This window comes from Carassius carassius, chromosome 14 (assembly GCF_963082965.1).
Source record: "Carassius carassius chromosome 14, fCarCar2.1, whole genome shotgun sequence".
Taxonomy (NCBI): Eukaryota; Metazoa; Chordata; class Actinopteri; order Cypriniformes; family Cyprinidae; genus Carassius; species Carassius carassius.
In genome coordinates, this window is record NC_081768.1 from 22,477,936 (window position 1) to 22,503,016 (window position 25,081).

General features: G+C 38.3%; 2 protein-coding genes across 8 annotated transcripts in view; one reads left to right on the forward strand and one right to left on the reverse strand.

The window, feature by feature from the left end:
- Positions 1-16,373, forward strand: part of LOC132157357 (Golgi-specific brefeldin A-resistance guanine nucleotide exchange factor 1-like) — a 91,086-nt gene extending 74,713 nt beyond the window's left edge. For 2 of the 4 annotated variants that reach the window (XM_059566686.1, XM_059566688.1), the window contains 21 exons: positions 4-129; positions 2,121-2,203; positions 3,169-3,405; positions 3,494-3,587; positions 3,684-3,860; positions 3,991-4,055; positions 5,097-5,214; positions 5,330-5,401; positions 5,519-5,613; positions 5,718-5,871; positions 5,960-6,185; positions 6,289-6,437; positions 6,554-6,803; positions 8,381-8,583; positions 9,903-10,053; positions 11,210-11,340; positions 11,418-11,519; positions 11,605-11,718; positions 12,290-12,467; positions 12,586-12,756; positions 14,407-16,373. In XM_059566686.1, the coding sequence (XP_059422669.1) occupies positions 4-129; positions 2,121-2,203; positions 3,169-3,405; positions 3,494-3,587; positions 3,684-3,860; positions 3,991-4,055; positions 5,097-5,214; positions 5,330-5,401; positions 5,519-5,613; positions 5,718-5,871; positions 5,960-6,185; positions 6,289-6,437; positions 6,554-6,803; positions 8,381-8,583; positions 9,903-10,053; positions 11,210-11,340; positions 11,418-11,519; positions 11,605-11,718; positions 12,290-12,467; positions 12,586-12,756; positions 14,407-14,642 (3,132 nt within the window). In that variant the 3' untranslated portion in view covers positions 14,643-16,373. The remainder of the gene's footprint in view (positions 1-3; positions 130-2,120; positions 2,204-3,168; positions 3,406-3,493; positions 3,588-3,683; positions 3,861-3,990; positions 4,056-5,096; positions 5,215-5,329; positions 5,402-5,518; positions 5,614-5,717; positions 5,872-5,959; positions 6,186-6,288; positions 6,438-6,553; positions 6,804-8,380; positions 8,584-9,902; positions 10,054-11,209; positions 11,341-11,417; positions 11,520-11,604; positions 11,719-12,289; positions 12,468-12,585; positions 12,757-14,406) is intronic. The other 2 variants (XM_059566687.1, XM_059566689.1) reach the window with 1 other exon arrangement.
- Positions 16,374-18,568: 2,195 nt separating this feature from the next.
- On the reverse strand, positions 18,569-24,339 carry LOC132157359 (core histone macro-H2A.2). Of its 4 annotated transcripts, none has more exons than XM_059566692.1 (10): positions 24,203-24,337; positions 21,683-21,717; positions 21,414-21,595; positions 21,222-21,328; positions 20,862-21,050; positions 20,675-20,782; positions 20,147-20,246; positions 19,915-20,004; positions 19,340-19,514; positions 18,569-19,237 (listed from the first exon to the last, which is right to left on the reverse strand). In XM_059566692.1, the coding sequence occupies exons 3-10, from the start codon at positions 21,583-21,585 to the stop codon at positions 19,072-19,074; spliced, it is 1,107 nt and encodes a 368-aa protein (XP_059422675.1). In that variant the 5' UTR covers positions 21,586-21,595; positions 21,683-21,717; positions 24,203-24,337; the 3' UTR covers positions 18,569-19,071. The 4 variants fall into 4 exon arrangements, with proteins under 4 accessions (XP_059422675.1, XP_059422674.1, XP_059422677.1 ...); XM_059566691.1 differs by lacking the exon at positions 24,203-24,337 and adding an exon at positions 23,757-23,951; XM_059566694.1 differs by lacking the exon at positions 21,683-21,717 and having other exon boundaries at positions 24,203-24,339.
- Between the last annotated feature and the right edge of the window lie 742 nt (positions 24,340-25,081).

Below are 25,081 nucleotides of genomic sequence, written 5' to 3' on the forward strand. Positions count from 1 at the left end.
CAGAAAGTGAACGGTAATCCCTTCCAGTCAAACGACGCTGGCTTCGCCCTGGCTTATGCAGTCATCATGCTAAACACCGATCAGCACAACCATAACGTTCGAAAGCAGAACATCCCCATGACGTTGGAGGTGAGCCACACATGTTACTTTTAACCACTGGGACATCCAAAAGTCATCCACATGTTTAGGGCCACACATGCAATCCCTTTCTGAGATATCAGTTTCAGCTTTATGACTTGACAGTTTAAGGTCAGTGTATTACATGTTATTTATGTAAGTTTGTTATGAAACCATCTCTCTAGATTTGCCACATATGCAGAGTACTGTTATGTAGCCATGTCTCACATTTTTACGTGCTTCAAACAGCTGACCTCGATTTAGTGGAGCTTTAAGCTCAGCCACAGCAGTCACACATTTACAGACAACATATTAATGATTTCAAAGCAATTTTGGCTTTTTGTTGTTGTTGTATATTCCACCTAACCACATGTTTATCGATCATGATTCGCCAAAACTAAAGTTCTATAATTTTCAAATGTATTACAGTAAGAAACTACTGGTGAATCTCATGGGACATGTTTTACACCAAAAGCAAAAAAAGATCAGTTATGAATTTTTTTGTCATTGAGAATTTTTTGTTTGTTTGCATTGTGACACTGACAGTTAAGCAAATGTCATTACTGTAATACAATTTTTCCTGTTGTCATTACCATAATAAAATAAATAATTAAATTAATGAGTTAAAATAAAAAATAAAATAATGTATTCTGATTACCTAAATGTGAAAAAAAATATTTTTTAAATGTTTGGGGATCAGAAATGACAGAACAGAACTATGAAAAGAAGAATATTACAAAAGCTTTCCGTTTCAAATAATCAATTATTTCTGAAGGAAACCGTGTCACTTGACACTGGAGTAATGATGCATGGACAAATATATTACATTTTAAAATATCTTAAAATAGAAAACATGTTTTAAATTTTAATATTTCACAATATAACATTTTTACTGCATTTTAAATCTAATAATTTGAGCATAAGAGATTTTTAAAAGCACAATGAATATTTTCTTTAAAGCATAAAATAAATTTTACAGACCCCAAACGTTTGAACACTGTGTGTGTGTGTGTTGTACATGTATTGTATTTGTTGTTTCTGAATAATATTACAGTACTATAATTGTGTAAAGAAAATATAAATTAATGAGTATAAAATTACTGTATTACAGTAATGATAATAATGGGAAATACAAAAATAATTGATGGAAATATGCTCGATTTTCACTTTCATGGTTCTAAAAATAGGCTTAAAACACAAGCAAAAGAAAGAAAATTTCCTTTAAATTTAATTAATAATAAATCTATTTTTTTGCCTTTTTTCTTTTGGTGTGAAATGTGTCCTGGATGTGTTTTCAGGAGATTCACCCCTAGATACGTGGCTGCGGCTGATGGCATCTTGTCATCTGCGCTTGTCACAGACACCTTGAGTTTTCCATGCATTAGCACCAGATCCATTTAAACAGATGATCACACAGATCTTCCTGCTAAAAGCACTGGTGTTGTAAAGGAATACAGGGAGCAGTGGGAATGGTAATCAGCAGGTATTCAGCCCGAGCACAGAGGGGATAAGCGGCGGCGGAGTGAAAGGCGAGCAGCAGGAGACGAGGCGGGACTGGGTTTTTGGCAGACGGCGCGTCCAGCTGTCTTGTCTCTGTGTCAGCTAGCGTGTGTGCGTCTGCTCCGGCGCCCGAGCCATGGAAAATGCAGTCCTGGAAAGACCCTCTGTTTACTCCTCTGTTTATTTCTCCTTCTGTTCATCCCTCTCTCGTGGGGCAGCTCAGGTTTCCCTTGCTTTACCTGCCATTAAGAAAGTATGCAGTAAAACAGTGGCCTAACGCCATCACTCAGCAGCGGCCGTCAGTGTGTTTATTTGAGCTGAGGTTGGCCTTAGACCAGCCTGCTTAAACACTAACACCTATTAAGTGACACCAGCAGTAATAAACCGAGACCAATTATTGGATTTGAAAGGTGATAGTCGGAGGATGTCGCTGTAATTGGATGGAATGAAGGCATTTTAATCAGTTTCCTCCTCCTGTTTGTTGTTTGGTTTTATTTGTCTAGCAATTCAAGAAGAATCTCAAAGGTGTAAATGGAGGAAATGACTTTGATCAAGACATGCTGGAAGACATCTACAATGCCATCAAGTTAGTTATTGCTTTAGTGCTCAAATGCACTTTGCATAATCTCTTACTTATTGGACACTTATGATTATATAAAATATAACTGGTAAGTTGACACACAATTATTGTTTTTGTGAACTTCAGGCTTATAAAATCACATTCAGAGTGTTAGAGCTCAACAACACGGATGACCCAGAGACTTTTGATGGTATACAAATAGCTCAGCAAATTAACATTTGATTTTCTTTTGTATTGAATTTTGTTGCAAATTCTGATATAAATTTGGCACTAAAGTACAGTAATCTGTCTGGTTGACATACAGTATGTTTTGAGACTGGACATCTTGGACCGATCAAATTTTATGCCACTCTTTGGCAGCAAAAGTTTGAGCTAATAAGTGTATTGCTGTCAAATTTCCAAGTATTATTACAAATGAATAATAATAAAATATTTAGATTTTACATACATTTAGAGTGTAATACACTACCTTTCAAAAGTTTGTGTATAAGTTAGAGTAAGATTTTTTTTAAATATTATTAAAAAGAGGTCTCTTCCACTAACCAAGACTGCATTATATGATCAAAAAATAGAATAAAACCGTGTTTCTGTGAAATATTTTTACAATTAAAAATAACTGTTTTTGATTTTCAAATATTTTAAAACGTAACTTATTCCTGTGATGCAAAGCTGAATTTTCCGTACATTACTCCAGTCTTCAGTGTCAGATGATCCTTCAGAAATCAATCTAATATAAGAAAAATTTCAGGAACAATGTAAAAAATCTTTACTTTAATTGTTGATCAATTTAATGCCTCCTATATTAAGTAAAAGTACAAATCCAAACAGCTTAAAAAGTCCTTCTTGTTGAGCTCTTCTGTTTATAATCTCTGTTATAAACCTCATGTCTCTGGTCTTTAAGTGTATGGATATACTGATGTATACAATGGCTCAGATGGGATAAGCTGGACTAAACGTATGTGGTCCTGCAGGAACGAGGAGATTGTGATGCCTGATGAGCAGACGGGGCTAGTGAAGGAGAACTATGTGTGGAGTGTTCTGCTGCACAGAGGAGCCTCATCTGAAGGGTTGTTCCTGCATGTGCCTGAAAGCAGTTACGACCGCGACCTCTTCACCATGACCTGGGGACCCACCATAGCTGCCCTCTCCTACGTTTTTGACAAGAGCCTAGATGACACTATCATTCAGAAAGCCATCGCTGGGTTCAGGTAAGACCTGCAGACTGGTAGACTGGATTTGTTTCCTCCAAACGATTTTGCTGAAGATGCCACACTCGTTTTTCTTTCTTTCTTTCAGGAAATGTGCCATGATCTCTGCACATTATGGCTTCAGTGATGTCTTTGATAACTTAATCATTTCACTCTGCAAGTTTACTACTCTGAGCTCTGAGGTAAGACTTAAAGCATCCTGATCAGATGCATTCAGTCTCCTGCAGCAGCTTTAAGTCGTGAGTGAACAGATCTGATTGGGATTTGTGTGCCTTTAGTCTGTAGAGAACCTGCCCACTGTGTTTGGCAGTAACAGGAAGGCTCAGATTGCTGCCAAGACCATGTTCAGCCTGGCCCATCGGCATGGTGACATTTTACGAGAAGGGTGGAAGAACATCATGGACTCCATGCTGCAGCTTTTTAGGGCTGAGCTCTTACCCAAGTCCATGGTTGAGGTGAGATGGGAGTGCCAACATATCACTTTAAATCCCAGAACAAACCCTTAGATTGAAGGTAGTCCTAGTTAAATCAGGCAATAGTGCCACCTACTGTCACATTTGAAAAAATCTGTCTTCTTGTCGAAAGGTTGAAGACTTTGTGGACCCTAATGAGAAGATTTCCTTACAACGTGAAGAGACCCCATCAAACAGGTATATTGAAGATAATCTTTCTTAACTTCAGCTTTTTTTTTTACATAGACACATGCTTCCTGGGTTCTTTAGACAAGCTGCTTTTAGTGATCGACATTAAAAGCACTATGGCTCTAAAGATCTGTTATCCTCATCTGTTACATTATATAATGCATTGTGTTAGTTATTACATAGTTAATACAGTTATTACATAGTTATTATACCTGTGAGTTCTAGTGAAGTAATATATGCACCTTTGAAATGCCGTATTTTTCGGACTATAAGTCGCACCTGAGTATAAGTCGCATCAGTCCAAAAATACGTCATGACGAGGAAAAAAAAACGTATATAAGTCGCACTGGACTATAAGTCGCATTTATTTAGAACCAAGAGAAAACATTACCGTCTACAGCCGCGAGAGGGCACTCTATGTTTTCAGTGTAGACTACAGGAGCACTGAGCAGCATAGAGCGCCCTCTCGCGGCTGGAGACGGTAATGTTTTCTCTTGGTTCATTTCTCTCGGTTCATGTCAAATTAATTTTTTATAAATAAGTCGCACCTGACTTCAGGAGTCGCAGGAACAGCCAAACTATGAAAAAAGTGCGACTTATAGTCCGGAAAATACGGTAATTGAAAGCATTCTCACATCTGTTTTGTGAAATGAGATTTTTTTTTTATTGCTTATATGCACATTTGGCCAAATAAGTAATGCGTTTGATTCTACAAGGTACTAAAACATTGAAAATAATTGTAGAGATGCATATTATCAGTATTGCTCGGCTTCATTAGGGTTTCTTCACCAAACCATAATGTAACATGATGCTACAGAGATCAGATATGCTATGTAGTTGACGATGAATGATGAATATGGCTGGAAATCCCAAAAAAAAAACCAAATCTTGACAAGTCTTCTGAAAATGTGTGTTTAACCCACATAGTCATTGGTCATTTTCAGCTTAATTTCATTTATAATCTAAATCTAAAACAGCTCGTTGTGATGTGCCTGAAGGTCCTGGATGAATTAGTTAATTTATTCTTTTCTACTGCTGTACTTCTGTCAGGGGTGAGTCGGCTGTATTGAGTTTTGTGAGCTGGTTAACACTGAGTGAACAGTCTGGACTCAGAGGCCCCTCCACAGAGAACCAGGAAGCCAAACAAGCTGCCCTGCTCTGCATAAAGGTACAGAACACACATTCACCTACTAAAGTCAGTCTGAATCATTACCCTATCTGAAAAATATGCTGGCCTTCACGAATGAAATAATTTTCTTCCATTTCTTCTTTCTTCACATCAGCACTGTGACCCAGAAAAGCTGATTACCGAAAGCAAGTTTCTGCAGTTGGAGTCTTTACAGGAACTCATGAAGGTGAGGTCCACTTAGAAAAGTTGGGTGTATACAAGAACGAAACCATTCTCTTTCTTTAGTGTATTACTTACAGTATTACTTGAGGGTTTGTTCGTTATGTAATTTTTATGTTTCCAGGCTCTCATCTCGGTGACCCCGGATGAGGAAACATACGATGAAGAAGATGCCGCTTTTTGTCTGGAGATGCTGCTACGCATTATTCTTGAAAACAGGTACTGCACATTGCATTACGTCATTGAGAATTACTAGTCCATGGAGGCAGACGAAGATACGGCAGCTTGTAGATTTTAATAGAGATATGACGGTGTGTTTGCAGGGACAGAGTATCATGTGTTTGGCAAACGGTACGGGATCATCTGTACCAGTTATGTGTCCATGCCAGTGAGAGCTGCTTCCTGGTGGAGAGAGCAGTGGTGGGATTGCTCAGACTCGCCATACGCTTATTGCGCAGAGAGGATATAGGCTCACAGGTACACACACTCGACACATACAGGTACAAACTCTAAAGTGGGAAGTGGGCCAGACGGGCATCTAAGCGTTTTTTCCCTCTCTGCACAGGTCCTCCTCTCTCTTCGCTTGCTGTTGATGATGAAGCCTCACGTCCTGTCCAGAGTCTGTCGAGAGGTGGCCTTTGGCTTGCACGAGCTGCTTAAAACCAATGCTGCCAACATCCACTGCACTGACGACTGGTACACGCTCTTTTCACTTTTGGAGTGCATCGGGGCTGGGGTCAAACCACCAGCTGCCCTGCAGGTCGCCAACACCCACCCAGACAATGACACAGGTGAATCGTCATTTCTAACCATTTTATCTGTAAAAGACACAGCTGAGTGTGGCCTAAATTCCTTTTCCAGATGGGCTTATCTTGTTTAATCCTTTTGTTCCAGGTGCTCAGTCAGATAGCGAACTGAGTTCATATCATCAGAGTGAAATTAGTCTTGACCGGGGATATACGTCTGACTCTGAGGTTTACACCGAGCACGGCAAATCCAGAATACCTCGTTCAGCTACGGATGTGGATGTAGGGTGGCTAGTGGTAAGTGTCCACATAAAACCCCAGACAGGAAGTCTGTTAGAGACACATCCACCCTCACTGTCATTATTATGCACCTTGACTTGGTTAGACATATAACTTCTTTCTGTTTTGGGCAGGTGGGTAAAGATGATCTGGATGGATCTAAGGCAGCAGTGACTCCAGGTTCAAAGCCCATGACCTATCCTCTCATTAACCAGTACAGTTTAACTCTTGGTCAGGACACAGGTCTGCATGACACCAAATCCCTCATCAAGTGTGTGGATTCGCTTTCCTTCATCGTACGCGATGCCGCCCATGTCACTCCAGAAAACTTTGAGCTTTGTGTTAAAGCCATACGAGTGTTTGTGGAGGCTAGCCTTAATGGAGGTATGTATCTCTTATACAACAAAGTACCAGAGTCAGAATTTAACCGGGTCTTTTGGTAAAAATGCTACTGAAATGAATAAAAGTTCCCTAAAATTCAAGATACAAGATCAAAAAATCCCCCTGTATCCATTCTTGTTAAATTTCTAAAATATGATATAGTTAAGCAATATCACATAAGCAAGAGTGCTGTTCTTCACAAATACCAGCACAATTATAGTACTGGTTTTGATCAAATTGATTGAGTGAATAATTCAATGACTCATTCATACAAAGTCCCTTGCTTCATTCCCGAAATCTTAATGATTCTAGGTCTCACTTAAGACAGTAGCTTATTGCCACTTAATGTTAGTGTGTGTGTATATATATATATATATATATATATATATATATATATATAAACATCTCATAGCAGTATTAATGCAATTGTAATTTTAAATTTTACAAATTTGCCACCTCTGCAGTGAAACGATGGCTTTTGATGATACTGATTTTATTTGATTGGTAACAGACCTATAGTGTATTTTTCTAATTAAACTTACTGACAAATATATTAAATATAGTTAGAAATCAAATGCCCCCTGCTTACGCATGCGATGTGAAATGGTTATTTCTTGTATACTTTCATCGCTGAATATGGCGACCATTGACATTGAAACCTGCCCATCTTGTGGGCTACAAATGAATGATCTAATAAATATGAATTATCATCTTTACATAACCACATGACACAGCCATTGCTCCATTTTACATGTTGCCACGTTAACAAAATATTCAGTGTTGCTACAGTACAAGTTACAATTTAAACACTGAAACTGCCATTCCAAACAAACCTATTGGAGGACATTTTATTTAAAGTTAAAGTTTGACTCCTTGGGGGATTAGAGTGTCTGCCTCACTTCCGTGGCTTTGTAATTGGATGTGTCAGTGCCTGTAAGCTCTTTAGTGCTGGATCTTTAGCTGTGCTCCACTGGTGAGTCATTTAACTTGGGGGCAATTCAACCGTCTTGTGTGCCCTCTCCATTTATCCTTCACTCTGTCTCTCAGTTCTTCTATTTAGGGTGTTCGGCGATCTACAGTAGGCTTAGTCAAGACTCTTTCAGCACTCTGTAGCTCTGCTCTGCCATTCGGCAAGGCCTTTTCATGAGCTGGAGGCCTCTGTTTACATGGGAAGGTACCTGCTGTCATCAGGGGCTTATGTGCTCACTTTGAGGGCGACAGATCCCCGTTTTGAGTTTTGAACATCTAATTGATTCAGTACTGCGATAATGATATGGTAGATATCTGCTCTGTTCTTCTTTCACTGGAAACAGAACACAATATTTTCTGCTGCAATCCCAAAATTGACCAAGATTTGTCAGAGACAGGTTCTTCTAAACAGCAAATGAAAGGGTGTGAAGATGGGCAGTCACATTGAGAAAAGGTCACTAAAAAAAATCAGCACCTGTGATTCATTCTCATCAAGCGGTGCAGGCTTTTACCATGCTTGACAGTTGTGAGAATGGGGCGGTGTGCACTTGAAAACTTAATTAGATTTTCCTTGTTAGTCACTCTGTTGATTGTTTCCACGCCCTCCGCAGGGTACCGCACCCACGAGAAGAAAAAGAGCCACAAATATGACTCCAAATCCAGCCGGCTCCGAAAGAAGCCACGCGAGAAGGAAGGCACATCACGGAGAACCAAAGCGTCCAGTCAGCGGCCCACCCGTTCCCAAAGCGATGATGAGGAAGACGAGGGTGTGCCGGCCAGTTATCACACGGTGTCTTTTCAGGTTAGTCTGGACGTAAGTACAACAGCCCTTTCCCTAATTCCTAGATCTGTCCATCGTCATGTCTGCCGATCTGCTCGGTGGGGGTGAGCCGTGTGATCATTTCACATTTCAGACTCTACAGTAGAAAAAAAAAGTTCAGACTGTGCTTTGAGGTTTGTTTAATTTTAGAACTTTTAAAATAGTACTCGTCAACACTAATACCAGTACAATTTCACCTTAAGTTTTGATGCCACAGCAGAAACTAAAATGCTATCGAGCAGAGCTTTATTTAAAAAGTTAAATGTGAATTATTAAATTACACAATGAATTAACAAAATAATAGTTAATTATAAATAAAACAATAGTCCAAGTATTTCACAATTAAGTACACATTGATTTAAAGTAAGTAGTAATGTGATAAAAAAAAAAAGTAAAAAATATAATAATAATTTTTTAGGTCTCTAAAAAAGTATTCAAGTAAAAAAAGTATTCAAGTAAAAATTTAGAACCTGACAAAAAAAGCTCAAAAGATGTCTAATGTTTAATTAAACTAAGTTTTGACAGCATTGTTATTAGATATTAATAGATATTAGATATTAATACTAGAATTGTATTGATTTTTTTTTCTTTAAATGTTTTTAATATGTATTTTCTTATATATACAATGATATTACTGAATTTAATTTATTATACTTATAGCCATATTTTGTTTAATGAAAATCAAGCCTATTTTTGTGACACATTTTCATGATTTTTTTTTTTTATTCATGACTACTTTTCACACATCCTAATTCTTAGTTTCTTGCTTACAAAATCAGGTTTTTATTTCAGTAATTTTAGAAAAAATATGTATTATTTAAATAAGTGAAGTATGTTTGGAAAAGCCAATTATCATAGTATTATGTTGTGTTGCTGTTAAAAATAATCATCCCTGACCAAGATGATTTTATTGCTTTATCACAGTAATGACTGACGGGTTTTATGCCTTTACATATTGATAGAAATTGTAAAATATAGGCTTTTTTTCCCTGTTGAAATATGACCTGACATGTCTTTGTGATATTTGCCTGGGGAAACATGTTTTCCCCATATTCATAACCTGAATAGTGCATATAAAAGCAATATGATGTCTGAACAGTATCAAATGTATAGCATGATTTTTGTGTGTTTTGTCATGTTCTTTCCATCTGTTTACCTCTCATGTCTCAGTAGTGGTTGTAAAGCAATCATTTCTATTGTCCCTATTAATAAGATGAAAGTGAGTCTGTTTCGAAAAGCAAATATTAATTTAATACACCAGATATGCCCCTGAGTGTTCAGTGATTATTAAAACAGCCTGTTTGCCCATGTAGTTGTTAGACCTGATGCATACCCTGCACACTCGAGCAGCCGGCATCTACAGCTCGTGGGCAGAGGAACAGCGCCACCTAGAGGATGCTGGCAGAAAGATCGAGGCAGACTCTCAAACTCTATGGTCCAGCTGCTGGTGTCCTCTCCTTCAAGGTCAGAGACTAGCCAAAAAGCATATTAGCAAGCCTCAGTGTCTTTACAAATGCTTAGAATAACACAAGTTTTTGTAGTAAAATGAGTGATAATTTCATGTTATATCTGATGTTATATTGAGTGCATTAATGAGATTAAAGAGTTCACCCACAGATTTAAATTCTGCCATACTTACCCTTATGTCGTTCAAAACCCATAAGACTTTCATTCACCTTTAAAACACAAATTAAGTCATTTTTACTGAAATCTTAAATATTTCTGTCCCTCCATTGACGTTAACGTAACTGCACCTTTAATGCTTTATAAATTAATAAAGAGATTGTTAAACTAACCTATATGAATTGAAACTAAAGAGATCCGATCACTTCATGGTTATGTGTGCATTGATTAAAGTTTATATGTGAATAAAAGGCTAAATTAAGTCGGTGTTGATAGCCTCAGTTCATCTACGTGTAACTGCGTTGTGCTTTGGGCATCCCATGTTTGAGTCCCGTCTCGTGGACCTTTCCTAATCCTTTTCCCCCTCTCTCCCACTTGACTTCCTCTCTCACTACTGTCCTGCCCAAAAAAAAATGGCAAAAATGCCAAAACTAAATAAAAGAAAAAAGCCTAAATTAAGTCTGTTCATCATATAAAGTGAATGATTTTCCATAGAAAGTTTGTTTTATTAGTTTTACGATGCCTTCATGAACTTTGTAAAGTGTCAAAGTGGTAGTTGCGTAGACTGTCAATGAAAGGACAGGCATCTTTCAGATTTCATTCATAATTATCTTCATTTGTGTTCTGAAGATGAACGAAAGGTAAGAGGGTAAGAGGGCAACAGGTAAGAGGGTTGCACTTTATTTTACAGTACGTGTAAGTAAATGTACTTATAGTGTACTTAAAGTGTATTTATTTAAGAAAGTTCTGGTAATACAAGGTAACTGTATGGGGTAGAGTTAGGTTTAGGGGTAGGTTCAGGGTTAGTACCTAGTTATTACATAGTTATTGTAATTACTATAATAAGTACATAGTATGTACACTAGGAACAGGACTGTAAAATAAAGTGCTACCTGTAAGAGGGTAAATAGAATTTTCATTTTTGGGTGAACTGTCCCTTTAAAAGAGGGGTGGATGTTCAGAGATGCTCTATAACTTGTGTGCTTTGGCCTTGTAGGTATGGCTTGGTTGTGCTGTGATGCACGGAGGCAAGTCCGCATGCAAGCTCTCACCTACCTACAGAGGGCACTTCTTGTACATGATCTACAAACTTTGGATGCAGTGGAGTGGGAGTCCTGCTTCAACAAGGTAAACTAGTTGTGTTTGGCTGTATAGTGTTAGTTTAACATGCATTTTAATTTTCACGAAACTACGTCTTTTTTTAGGTCCTGTTTCCTCTGCTGACAAAACTCCTAGATAACATCAGTCCAGCTGATGTGGGAGGCATGGAGGAGACCAGGATGAGGGCCTGCACACTGCTTTCTAAGGTCTGGCCTTGGGCTTCTTTGCTTATAAATCCTAATAACTTCAACCTTATTTAAAGAGTGATTTTAAGTGTCTTTGTCTCCTCAGGTGTTCCTGCAGCATCTCTCTCCTCTGCTCTCTCTTCCCACATTTGCTGCCCTGTGGCTCACCATTTTAGACTTCATGGACAAGTACATGCACGCCGGCTCCAGCGACCTTCTGGTAAGATGCTCTCAGATAGCAAGGGATATTAAAGGACCCTGTTCTCAATCTTTTACCTTTGTCATCTCAAACCTGTATTATATTAACAATGACTAAGATTTCAGTGTATTTTTGTAGCAAAGGTGTAGTATTGACTTGGAAAATTGTGGATTGTGCAGAACTCACATGAATGCAGTTTATGAAACTCTGATACTTGTTTTCTTTTTCTGAAGCTTGACAGTTTTAATGTGTAGAAAACGGCAGCTCAAATTTCCTTTTAGCATTTTTCATATAAGAAAGAAATACATTTGGAACTACATGGAATTTAAAAAATGCCTTATTGCGCTTAATGTAAACTGTTGAGAGAAACAACAATTAATAAGAATCAATGTATATGAAAAAAAATCATACAGTGAAGACTGCAATCTTGAAAAAGTATTGTTAAGATTGTGAATCATGTTCCTGTCTGAAATAAATTGTGATATGTTGTTTTGCTATCAATCACTCCTAAATATGTTCATAGTTTTACAGCAAAAAAGTTCTTAAATCCTGAGTGCTGATAAGTCTGTGTGTGTGTGACTTTGGTGCACAGCTGGAGGCCATCCCTGAGTCTCTGAAGAACATGCTGCTGGTGATGGACACAGCAGGGATCTTTCACAGCGCAGACTCACGTACAGGTTACTCAGATTTGTGGGAAATCACCTGGGAGAGAATTGACTGTTTCCTGCCCAATCTGAAGGAGGAGCTCTTCAAACAGGCTGTCATTTCAGGTACTGAGCACAAACACAATACTCACATTTAACATTTGAGTTCAACCATGTACAACACAGGCTTGGATTTGGTTAGCTGGAATCCTCTTTTTTTTTTTTTTTTTTTTTTTTTGTACAGAACCTGTGTGTAATCATCCTGTGGAGCCTGTCCCACCACCTGCTGCCGTAACCCCAGCCTCTTCCCCTGTGCCAGCCCCCTCATCAGTGCCAGCTCCCCCGGCAGAGCCAAATATCCCCAGCAGACCCGAGTCACCTCAGGATACGCCCACACCAAGTGCCAACGGTGATCGTAAGCATCAGACACATCAAACATATTGAATAGAAGTGGGTGGTATAACGTACTATGGGTATAGTTTTCAGTAAAGGTCTACTTTAAAACTGAATTCTTCAGCATCATTACTACAGTCTTCAATGTCACATGATCCTTCAGAACTCACTCTAATATAAAAATGAGGTGCTCCGTTATTATTAGTATTCATGTATCAATGATGGTTGTCATTATTAAAAAAAAAAAAAAAAAAAAAAAAATCATTAAAAAAAATCTAGTTTTTTTAATTGTTTTACTGCTTAATATTTTTTATATAATATTATAAATTTAATGCACTCTTGCTGAATAAGTTTTCTTTTACTTCAAACTTTTGGAAGGCAGTGCATAATGGTTTTCACAAAAATTGATAATGTAACTAATGATGCACACAATTCAGTTTATTCAACATTGATGACAAGAAATGTTTTCTTGAGCAGCAAATCAGCATATTAGAATGATTTCTGACGGATCGCGTGATACTGAAGACTGGAGTGTAATATATGGGATGGAATTAGACTCAAAATGATGAATAGATGCACGCAAAAATATCAGTGTACTACATCAATTTTATACATATATCTTACGAACCACAAATGTCTTTCAATTTGATTCGGGATTAAATGATTGTGCAGCGATTTGTACATATACAGACATGTTTGCAAATAAAAATGTTCTGTTCTGCATTAATATATCATAAATTGCTCATGCAAAAAGAAATCTATCCATATGTGGATCAGGTGACGCGTGTGCATTAATTGACGTCTAGTTCGAGTCGATCTTGTTCGGTTCATTTGGATTTTGAGACTTCATTTTCGCAGTTTTCAACACTTCATGTCCCACACACACACATCTACTAACAAACAAGGCATAGTGCAATTCATGACATGTACACGATTTGAAAAATTTGTGAATGTGCGTCACTACACTGGAACAAATGTTTTTCAACCTGTGTCTGCAGAGTTAAGAATTACATCGATGAATTGCATATGCATGGATTCTTTTTTGCATGAGCAATTTATGATATATTAATGCAGAACAGAACATTTTTATTTGCAAACATGTCTGTACATGTACAAATCGCTGCACAATCATTTAATCCCGAATCAAATTGAAAGACATTTGTTTGTGGTTCGTAAGAAACATGTATAAAATTGATGTAGTACACTGATATTTTTGCGTGCATCTATTAATCGTTTTGAGTCTAATTTCATCCCATAGTAATGATGCTGAAAATTCAGCTTTGCATCACAGCAATAAATTACATTTTAAAATATATTCCAAAACACAAAATTTCACAATATTAGTTTTTTACTGTATTTGTATTTATTTATTTTTTTTTACCATAATTGAACAAATATATGCAGCCTTGGTGAGCATAAGACTGCTTTCAAAAACAACAATAAAAAAGTAATTATTTTAATTATGTGGAAAATTATACATTTATGACACAATTTATTTACAATAGTTTTTACTGTCACACCAGTGCATAGTTTCTGAATAAAAGCATTTATTTATTATTTAAAAAAAATCTTACTGACAACAAAATTTAGAAGAATATTGTATATCACTTTTTTTTTTCTCATGGAATATTGTCAAAATTGTGAACTTTTCTGCTCTCGTTCTTCTGTGCAGGATCAGCTAGATCATCTCCAGTTCCTCCATCCACACCTCCGATGCCCACTCCAGCAAAGATGAGTCCTCCTGAGTCCCTGCTGTCTCCTCGGGGCCAGTCTCCGCTCATCCTTCAGCCTCTCGCCTCTCCACTGCAAGTGGGCGTCCCACCGATGTCACTGCCAATCATTCTGAACCCAGCTCTAATAGAGGCTACCTCACCAGTGCCCCTGCTGCCCCGGCCCAACACCGACTGACCCGCCCCTCAAACATCAGCAAAAAGAGTGCATCTGAAGGGGAGGCATCTGATTTGACTGTTCTCCTGCACGTGTGCACTCGCTGTAGCCCACACTATTAAATTATGTAACAGCAAGACCTGGAACAAGACCGCGTGAGAGGACATTGACATGCATGGTTGCCTGTCCTCTTTTCAAACATCAAAGCAACTCCCAAACCACTCGGATTTGAATGTCCTTCAGTTAGAGATGTTACATAGATGATCATATTTATTCAAAACAGGGAGGTGGTGCCACCCTGGAGGACAGATCATTATTGATGGGACTGGATTTCAGTCAGTTAGGTCAGAGTAGATTTTAATGTATCAGTACTCAGGCAGTGATCACAGAGAATGGCTGATGGGTAGTGTGTAGCGCACACTGGGCTCAGCTAATGAAACCGTAAAAAATAAAATAAATCTGCATTAGTGTTGCAGCTTTTATCACTGCTCCAGCTAAATAAACCTGTACAGTATGATGAAGAAAACATAATTTATTTTGACAATTCATATTGTTTCTTATTGTGGCTTTTACACATTAATTATATAGTTTTGCCGTAATTGCTCCAGAGAAAAGCGTCAGAGATGTAGCCACGTAATGTTTGCCATTCATGGTTCATTAGTGAGAAAATTAAAAGCACAGTTCACCCAAACATTAAAATTCTGTCATCCTTTACTCACCCTCATGTCATGTATTTCATTCTTCGGTGGACCTTCTGTAGACCTTGTCAACAATTGACTTTCTATTGTATGGACCAAACCATTTCTTTAAAGGAAAGAAATGAAGAAGGAAAGTCATTCAGGTTTGGAACAACATGAGGGTGAGTAAAGGATGACCGAATGTTCATTTTTGGGTGAACTGTCCCATTAATTCCAATTCTTTTGGTTCAAAACAATCTAATATGGCTTGTTTGATGACACCACATAATTATCATGCATTTCTACAACATTCCAGACACATCCCTGATGTTTTCAACTAATTAAACCAGGTAAACTCTGTATGTCAGGTTTTATTTTATTTTGATGGGTATTTTTTATTGGTTAGTTGTCTTAAAGAGAGGTGGTTTTGTTGCTCGTGTTAATGCTGTATCACTGAGGCACTTCTGCTTTTTGTTGCTCTCCCTTTCACGAATTGCTCCTGGACAATGCATAATTTCTTCCAAATATATGTTTCTGCTGTTCTTTCTATTAACTGTATCACTTTATTGCGGTGATCTCGGCTCTGGAAAGTTTACAGACCACTTTTAGTTTGGTTTGAATTAATGAATGCTTCATGAGAAGTAGATCTCAGAAGAGAGTTATAAAATTCACTAATATAAAAGTATTATAGCTCTCAGACCTGCAGCTCCTTCCATCAGCCAAGACCACCCACGAGCAGCTCAAGTGTGTTTAGCGATCAGCGTTTGACCTGAGACTTATGCTGTTTGGATCAGTACCAAAACTGTAGGTTCGTCAAAGAATATCACTGTAATTTAATGTAGATTGTCACTGCAGTGACAGCAGATCAACGATCTCACCATCACAATCCTAAGAGGTGGCTGTGAACAGATGGACATTTTCTTTTTTTTGTTCACTTGTTGTATTGCATTCTTAGATGCATCAGGAACTAATTCTGTAGTCAACATGTAATTCAATGAAAATAATCTGTATATATATATATGAACAAAAGTTAATGTACTTTTTACAATGTAATAAATATGGTAAAATATCCTAATCTTGTTTCATTGTTTTCTCTTGCAGTTCAATTGTTTTATTGCTTTAATTTGAATAATTTAGGAGGCTAAGATCCAGAGGGGAGAATGAAGTTCGGCCAAACTTGAAAATTCTGCTATTCATTCACCCTCATGCCGTTTCAGACCTGAAGAAATGTTAAGAAAGGGTTTTGGTTTTTTTGTCCATACAGTGGAATTCAATGGTAACACAAACAGTTTGGTTATTTCAAACAATTAAATTTTTTTGCAGACTATGACAATCTCTTTAATCTACATTGGAGATCGATTAAAGTAATTAACAGGTCACGTGACTAGTAAGGGGTTGCCAGTGACGACATCTGATGAACGTTTCGAGAAACATAAGAGAAAATTAGATTAGAGTTTCTAGCCAAGGGAACTTTTTGCAGCAGTTCACAACTGCAGAAATTTCACAAAATTTCATTCTGTTCCTATCCACCTTATTTTCCCTGTAAGAGCGGGTGCGGCTATTTGTCAATTTTATGTGGAAAGCTTCCGGTCCACTTACAGCTATTTTTAGCTGTACAATACAGCTCGTTTTGCTGCTTGTCATTGCAAATTGGTGTCTTACTGTATTATTTTAACGTATTATCCTAAGTATGAACACACTGGTTTGTAGTGCAAACAGTTTTATGGTTGTGGCTAGAACAGGATACATCTCCGACAGGAAACTAATAATGAAATTATATTTTCTACCTACAGGTTCTTCTTAATAAATTAGAATTCTGGAAAAGTTCATTTCTTTCAGTAATTCAACTCAAATTGTGAAACTTGTGTATTAAATAAATTCAATGCACAGACTGAAGTAGTTTAAGTCTTTGGTTCTTTTAATTGTGATGATTTTGGCTCACATTTAACAAAAACCCACCAATTCAATCATATTAGAATACTTCATAAGATTCTCTATGGGGTTCAGGTCTGGTGAGTTTGCTTGCCAGTCAAGCACACCAACACCATGGTCATGTGCATTGTCAAATCCTGCTGGAAAATAAAATCAGTATCTACAAAAAGTTGGTCAGCAGATGGAAGCATGAAGTGCTCCAAAATTTCTTGGTATATGGTTGCAGTGACTTTGGTTTTCAAAAAAAACAACAATGGACCAACATCAGCAGATGACATTGCACCCCAAATCATCACAGACTGTGGAAACCTAACACTGGACTTCAAGCAACTTGGGCTATGAGCTTCTCCACCCTTCCTCCAGACTCTGGGACCTTAGTTTCCAAATGAAATTCAAAACTTGCTCTCATCTGAAAAGAGGACTTTGGACCAATGTCAACAGTTCAGTTCTTCTCCTTAGCCCAGGTATGCCTCTGACGTTGTCTGAGGTTCAGTAAATTCCTTGACACGTCTGTGTGTGGTGGCTCTTGATGCCTTGACCCCAGCCTCAATCCATTCCTTGTGAAGTTCACTTCAAATTCTTGAATCGATTTTGCTTGAGAATCCTCATAAGGCTGCGGTTCTCTCGGTTGGTTGTGCATCTTTTTCTTCCACACTTTTTCCTTTCACTCAACTTTCTGGAAACATGCTTGGATACAGCACTCAATAAATGTTTGTGGCTTACCCTCCTTGTGAAGGGTGTCAGTGATTGTCTTGGACAACTGTCAGGTAAGCAGTCTTTCCCATGATTGTGTAGCCTAGTGAACCAAACTGAGAGACTATTTTGAAGGCTCAGAAAACCTTTGCAGGTGTTTTGAGTTGATCAGCTGATTGGCATGTCATCAATTTCTAAATTGTCGAGATTGTGAATCGGTGGGTTTTTGTTAAATGTGAGCCAAAATCATCACAATTAAAAGAACCAGACTTAAACTAATTCAGTCTGTGTGCATTGCATTTATTTAATACACAATTTAAGTTTTTCCATGACATTCTAATTTATTAAGCACCTGTATTCGATTGTTTTATTAACATCTACACCTACCCCAACTCTAACTTTCATGTGGTACCAAACCTGTATGACTGACTGACTTCTGTGTAACACAGATGTTTTTAGTCCACTCACTGGGAACAAAGGGAACCGAAACTGTTTGGTTGAACATTATTCAAGATATCTTTCATGTTCTGCAGAAGAAAGAAATACACAAAGGTTTGGAATGACACGAAGATGAGTAAATGAATTCATTTTTGGGTGAAGTCGTATGTGAATGGAAACTTGTATGGAAAAAGAGAAATCAACCTGTGGTGTAAAACGTTTTTTTATTTCAAAGCAGAACAAGAAACACTTTTTTTTTTCCATAAACCAAAACGGCCAGAAACCACACATGATATCTAGCCAAAAACAATGGTCAAAAGTTCAACTCTGAACATGGAATGTAAAAAGGTCATTCTAAGGATAAAAATGGCAAACGATGAAGATTAAGTTGATCTAGTCTAAATGTCTTTACTTTAAAGGAGAACAGTGAAACATAAATGTGTACAGTACATCACTCACAAATATCCTTGTTTAAACACCTTCAAATAATCTGTTGTCAAAAACATATACCTACAACATCTTTCACCAAGCTGCACTACACTCCACTTATTACGCTCCTACTAGCCTTGATGCACTCTCCGCTAAAGCTCACGTTCAACTCATTTCACCTTCCCACGACGGCGAGGCCGACAAAACCAGTCAAAGCAAACTAAAACAGAGCTGCATCGAGGCGTTACACTTTCAAAATAAATCGAACCCATGACTCCACATCACTTGGTGTCCATCTTTGCCATCTCCTGCAGGTATATCCCAATGCTCTCGCTGTCAAACAGAACAAAGTAAATGTTCTTCAGAGAGGAGGTGGTTGCTGAGACAAAATGGTTCGAAATGGCCTTCAGTATTAGCTGGGCTGCTGTCTGCTTTGGGAAACCATTTCTGGGGGAACAACAATCAAAGAGGTGAGATGATTTCTGGTTTCTAGGAACTTTCTCACCACATTTGCATGGAAACAGAACTATTCATGATTGTGATGCTCACCGTCCGGCGGGTAGCGAAGGGAAGGCCACCGACTTGAGCTTCTTCTCCTCGGCAGCAGACAGACAGTTCTTGACTGTTTTCTCGAGCTGATCTTCGCACTTCTCTGAACCCCACTGAGGAACGTGACAATGGATGATGAAACGTGCTGCCATCCCATTGGCTTGACTCACAGCCACTGCAGAGCAGAGGGAATAAGAAAGGCTCCAGTCAGAACAGCAGCAACAAGCACAAACGTCTTGCTTCAGTATCTACAGGGGATTTATTCCTGCTTTCCACACTTTTTGATCAAAGAATCAAAGGACTGAGCGAAACGAGTACTTGTTTTGGCCTTATTTGCCATGGTATGTCAGGTAACAATCTTCGTAGAACACTTCTTAGTGTACAAATGTCTCCAAGCTATAAAAATCTTCAATTACTATTGAAGATTTCACTAATTTCCATGACTTTTCCAGTCACGTTAATTTTTTCCCTATATTAAAATATTTAACAAGGTAATTTCCTGCCCCTTTGAACATTGCTAGAGCACACACACTAATTCGAGTCTGCTTGTGTCAAGAAATGTATGAGAATTCAACCTGATGCGACCTCCAGAGGACCCTGGCTTTTTCTCAGCTCCTTGACAGTCTCTAGGAAATCTTTTCCTCCTGCTTTCTCCAGAGCGTTACCTGTGTTACAGCAAAAAAAATAAATCAGCATTTGACACATATTTCAACATACAGGAAAACTGACACTTGCTACATAGATCTAGCATTTTACTATCTAGCAAATCTAATTGACAATAACTTAATAGTAGCTAAAAGCACTGACCGATTCCCTCTTTCAGATCAATCTCTGCATTTGTGGGATTGATGATTCCCTCCACTTTGATCGTGCCGATTTTGCTGATTTCACCCTCTGTTAGGGACAGCTGATAAACAAACCAGTTCACTTCATTATTGCATTGTTTTAAATCATCAGTGTATTAGCAGATTTTTTTAAATCAATTTCAATATTTATTCTTTTATGAGTTTTAATCAATACTCAAAAATAGGTATTATATTGTCATATATACTGTGTCACCTTTATATTTGCAGACGACCACCCTGCTGTCTAAGATAAGAACATTATATCTGTATTGTTTAATTCTGTTCAGAATGTCAATCAAAAACTTGATTCAACTACTCATAGTTTAATCCAAGACTGTACATATTTAAAGTGAAAAATATATGTAGGTAAATTACTAAATGTCCCTTGCATTCGAAGGTAAATAAACTTTATAATGTGTGCTCTAAGTGTTAAAATAAATCGTAAAATAACGAATTCTTGGAAATGTGTGATAAGCACAGCTATCTCCACCTTTTGTCCAAGGAACAAGCTTTTCGTGGAGAGAATAGTGAATCCCTCCCCTGGTCCGTCTTCCACTGTTGTGTTGGCATCTGCTTCTTTGTCATTCTCTGTGCTTTTCTGCAAGAAAGAAACGTTTTTTAGGATTCTTGCAGATAAACATGGCACCAGAGCAACACATGTTTGACACTGCACGCACTTTGGGTTTGCGGCCTGGTTTTCCTTTGCTCTTTTTGCTGGGTTTCTTGATGGGTTTCCGGTTCACCCTCTTCTCTGGAACGGTCACCTGAGTCTCCACCTTCACCCTGCCTCCTCTCTTCTTGGAGAGCAGCTCAGGATGGATGCGAGGCAGAACGCCACCATTTGATATGGTCACCCCTCTGAGCAACTATTCAATAATACAGAAAAACCAACTCATTGATGGCATTGCTACAAGGACTACAATAGTCAAAATGCAGATCCCAAAATAAGCAGAGCTACACTTCCAGTCAAAAGAAGCCTCTTATGCTTTCACATTAACCCTACCCGACCTCAGTCTATTTAACATGTGATTCATTACGTGGTTGAGTTCTTCATCATTGGCCACAGCCAGCTTGATGTGTCTTGGAGTGATTCTCCCCTTCTTGTTGTCTCTTGCCGCGTTTCCAGCCAACTCCAAGATCTCAGCTACAAAAACATCAGTGCAACAGAGACTCTATGTAAGTATTCCATATAATGAAATGATTGCATAATGGAGAATCTGGATTCCCACCTGCTAAGTACTCGATGACAGCTGCCATGTAGACCGGGGCGCCCATGCCAATGCGATACTTATGGGTTCCTGTGCGCAAGTAACGCATCATTCTCCCGACAGGAAAAATGACTCCCGCCCGGGCAGAGCGAGACAGCTTGGTGATCTTTTTCTTTCCTCCTCTGGCTGACATCCTGCCTTTTCTGTGGAGAAAAATCAAACGTCTTTTGATCAAGGTAATGATCCCCGTAATCGAAACATCAGTCGTGCGAGTGACAGAGAGGACCCACCTCCTCTTGACTCACAGTGCCACTGGATGGAGAACCTACAAAGGAATCAAGACAAAATGATCCATTCATCAACATCTCTGAATGTAAACTCAACAGTCTCCATCTGCTTCAACAGATATACATTATTCACATTAATGACTAAATTAGCACATTAAAATGTTAATGCTTTTTGGCCACAATTTAAGCTTAAAGGGAGGGGACTTTTCATTCCACTGACTTCTGATGAAGTCAAAACAAAGAGTTCGAATTTGTTTAACTCAGTTCAGCAGAATTGAATAACGAGAAGATGTATGATCAAAAAACTGAAATCTAAACATCACATATTGACTACTTGGCTAAAATCAAAGAACACACACTTCAAAGCTGCAGGTGTGCACTGTTGTGGGAAAGTGGAGAAGATGGTATATTATTTACACATTTTCTAAATTTTTACATTTGTATTTTATATTAAAATGAAAACCACAAGGTGATCTCATATCCTGTTTATATCCAAAGAAAATGTGCATGCCTTAAATTGTAGTGTTAATGCAGCTCTTAATAAAACACAATTGGGCTGCATTCGAAATTGCATACTTCCCTACTACATAGTAGGCAAAAATAGTATATGACAAAAGTATGTTTGAAATCACAGTACTCATAAAAGAGCAGACAAAAATGACCTACTACTCCCAGCAAGATTCAGAAGATTTGTAAATGGCAGTGAAGCGACTCAATTGATGCTGGTAGGTCACGTGATAATGACAAACATGGCGAATGTAGTATGTCAGATCATAGACGGTATAAAAACAGCTCTAGATTACATTCATTGCCATTGTGGTACTCTCCCATCTCTTCAAATTAACCCAAGTGTGACGACCTCCGCTGCTGAGAAACCCAGAAATGTGTAAAAGGTCCATTATTATTATACTTATATGGTAAGCGTAATATTTTAATGGTTAAAGTGCGCCAGGCAAAAGTAAGTTCCCGGGGTAAGAACAGCAACAAACAGAGAGACTGACATACACTGGAGAAAAAAACTTGGATTCCTAATTAATACGTTTTTTATAAATTAATACAGTTTCTGTGTTCGTCTCAATGTCCAATCATAAGTTTATTACATATTTATTTGGTAAATAGCCATGTAATTAGCAGGATACATCTTGGTGGTCGATATTGGGGATTTTTTTTTTTTTGATGAATGGATGAAATGTGACGTGTCCAGGACACATTCCTCAAATATTTCATGAGATTTACCCATATAAAAATCGTTTATAAGCACTGCATGCTATAAGGTATTCATTTATGTTGACCAATTCACACAGTTTTAATTAATTATTTATTTATTTATCTATCTATTGTGGACTAGAAAAAGGCATGAAAACCACACCATTTAGCCCAACTACACAAACATGAGCCCTGGTCTGCGAATGGCTGTGAAGTCTCTCAGCCTGCAGCGAGCTCGCGCTGCCGTCGCGAGTTAAAGGCGCAGTGCTTGTTTTAAGATAAACAGCGGACATTCATAAACACGGAGCGCGATTCCTCCCCGCTATAAAAAAAGCTTCGCCTCAAATATGTGTGACAAAAGACCTGCCTCCTGGCAGCAACAGCACGTTAACACCATTATATTAAGTCAGGATGCGGTAAGTGATCGCGAGGCCATCGCCGAATCAGCGATTCAACGTGTACGATCAAAGGCCTCGCCTTAACTTCACCGCTTCTCTATTAAACGCACACAAAACACGGACATATCTGTATCCCGAACACATTAGGTCGTGCACAAATTCATAATTTTGGTTTCTAACCTCGCTCCTCCCACATCAACTCTCCCCCATTTTGTTTTTACCTCGTTGCATTTACATACAGTAAAACATCGCAAGCGAGTGATGCGTTTCAACGCGACGCGACGCGACGCGACACAACTGCAACGTTGTTGTTCTAATCAACGCATCTGCACACGAGCTGCGTTCAGCTTCGTGTTTTATCATGCGAACGCGGCGGTCGTTTCGTCGCGCGCGTCGCGTACAGTGTGCTCGAGCCGTATTCGCATGCATCGCATCGCGTGCTTATCAACTCAATATCTCGTGCCAATATTTACCTGTTTGTTCTCTACGAATGCGTCATGTACGAAATATATCAGTCCTCTGACCGGCGCAAATAAGGAGGAGTTCCTGGACTTATTCCTATTCCCTGTCCTTGTGTGCTGAGTCTCTGCTGTTCGTTAAAATAAAAAAAAATTACAGAGGGAGAGAGAGAGAGACACGGCGAAAAACTACAGCAGCCAGTACCACCGTACTGTCGATGGAGGCAGGCTTTAGGCTACTGCTGCTTCTCATTAAAAAACAAAAACATTGAATTCAAAATATGAAATACATTTAGAGCGCAGCCAATGCAATTCATGCTAAATGCACCTATAAGAGAATATGGGATATATTATGCGGATATAATGCATTATCAGTCTCATCCAAGAGGTGGTTATTGAGAGCACCGTGCAAAAATAATTCATCACAGACAGCTGCAGGTGACTAGGAGGTTGATACTCACTGTAAAACCCTCTCTTCACCTGGTCTCTACGCGATGGCGTGTTGTTCTTCATTCATTTTCACCTCTCCTGGCGCCTAATGAACGCAGTCGGATGTGCGCTTTGAGAAATGAACCTGTGCTAGACCAAACTGGTTCTGCAGAGGGCAGTCAGAGATCAGAAGTCAGATGCGCTGGTGTGCTGCTGTGCTCCTGTAGAGGCCGGTGTTGTGTTATGTTTGCCCAGAGCCCATACCCATCTCTTGCTCTGGGACTACCCAGAATCAAACATAAATTTAAATGTACATTTCAAGCATACACATTGCATGACATAAGTTTTTTATTTTGCAAATTCAAGTTACACATGGCAGGACTGCGAGAAACATCTTTAATCAGACATGCTCTAATCTTCTTGATGCCCTGGTTCCCATATATGATCATCCTTATGCAAGAAACCCCATCCTAAAATTAAAAAGGCAGCTATATATTTTGAAGAACCAAATTATACTGTGAATAAGAGTATTAATTATTATTATTATTTGCTCACTAAATTACTGTACTGGGTGTCAAGTTTTGATTATTCAGCAGCTGGAAAACATTTTTTTCTGAATGTTCTGATTCTAAATTTTTTCCTCTGTGTCCTTATAATAGATGTGGTGTGGACTTTATTAAAACTTAACTGCTGATATTTTCATTATCATTAATGTTACAGTTATTGTCCTTGGTGTGATCAGGCCTTTAATGTACTAGATAGTTATTTTTTCATCTTCTTTAACCCTATCCACAGAGACCATTCTTACTCAGTCCTTTCTTAAATGATTTTGTCTAAAAATAAACAACTAAAAATTACTTTTGAAAGAAACCTACAAGGTTTTATGTTAAAACTGCTTCTGAACAAACACA

What these genes read in the sequence shown, in the direction of transcription:
- LOC132157359 (XM_059566694.1), bottom strand. Translation starts at nt 21,585, where the DNA reads ATGTCAGCCAGAGGAGGAAAGAAAAAGATCACCAAGCTGTCTCGCTCT. An exon ending in TGTCATCGAGTACTTAGCAG is followed by an intron (nt 21,329 to 21,413) that starts GTGGGAATCCAG and finishes ATGTTTTTGTAG; the next exon opens with CTGAGATCTTGGAGTTGGCT. An exon ending in ATGATGAAGAACTCAACCAC is followed by an intron (nt 21,051 to 21,221) that starts GTAATGAATCAC and finishes ATTATTGAATAG; the next exon opens with TTGCTCAGAGGGGTGACCAT.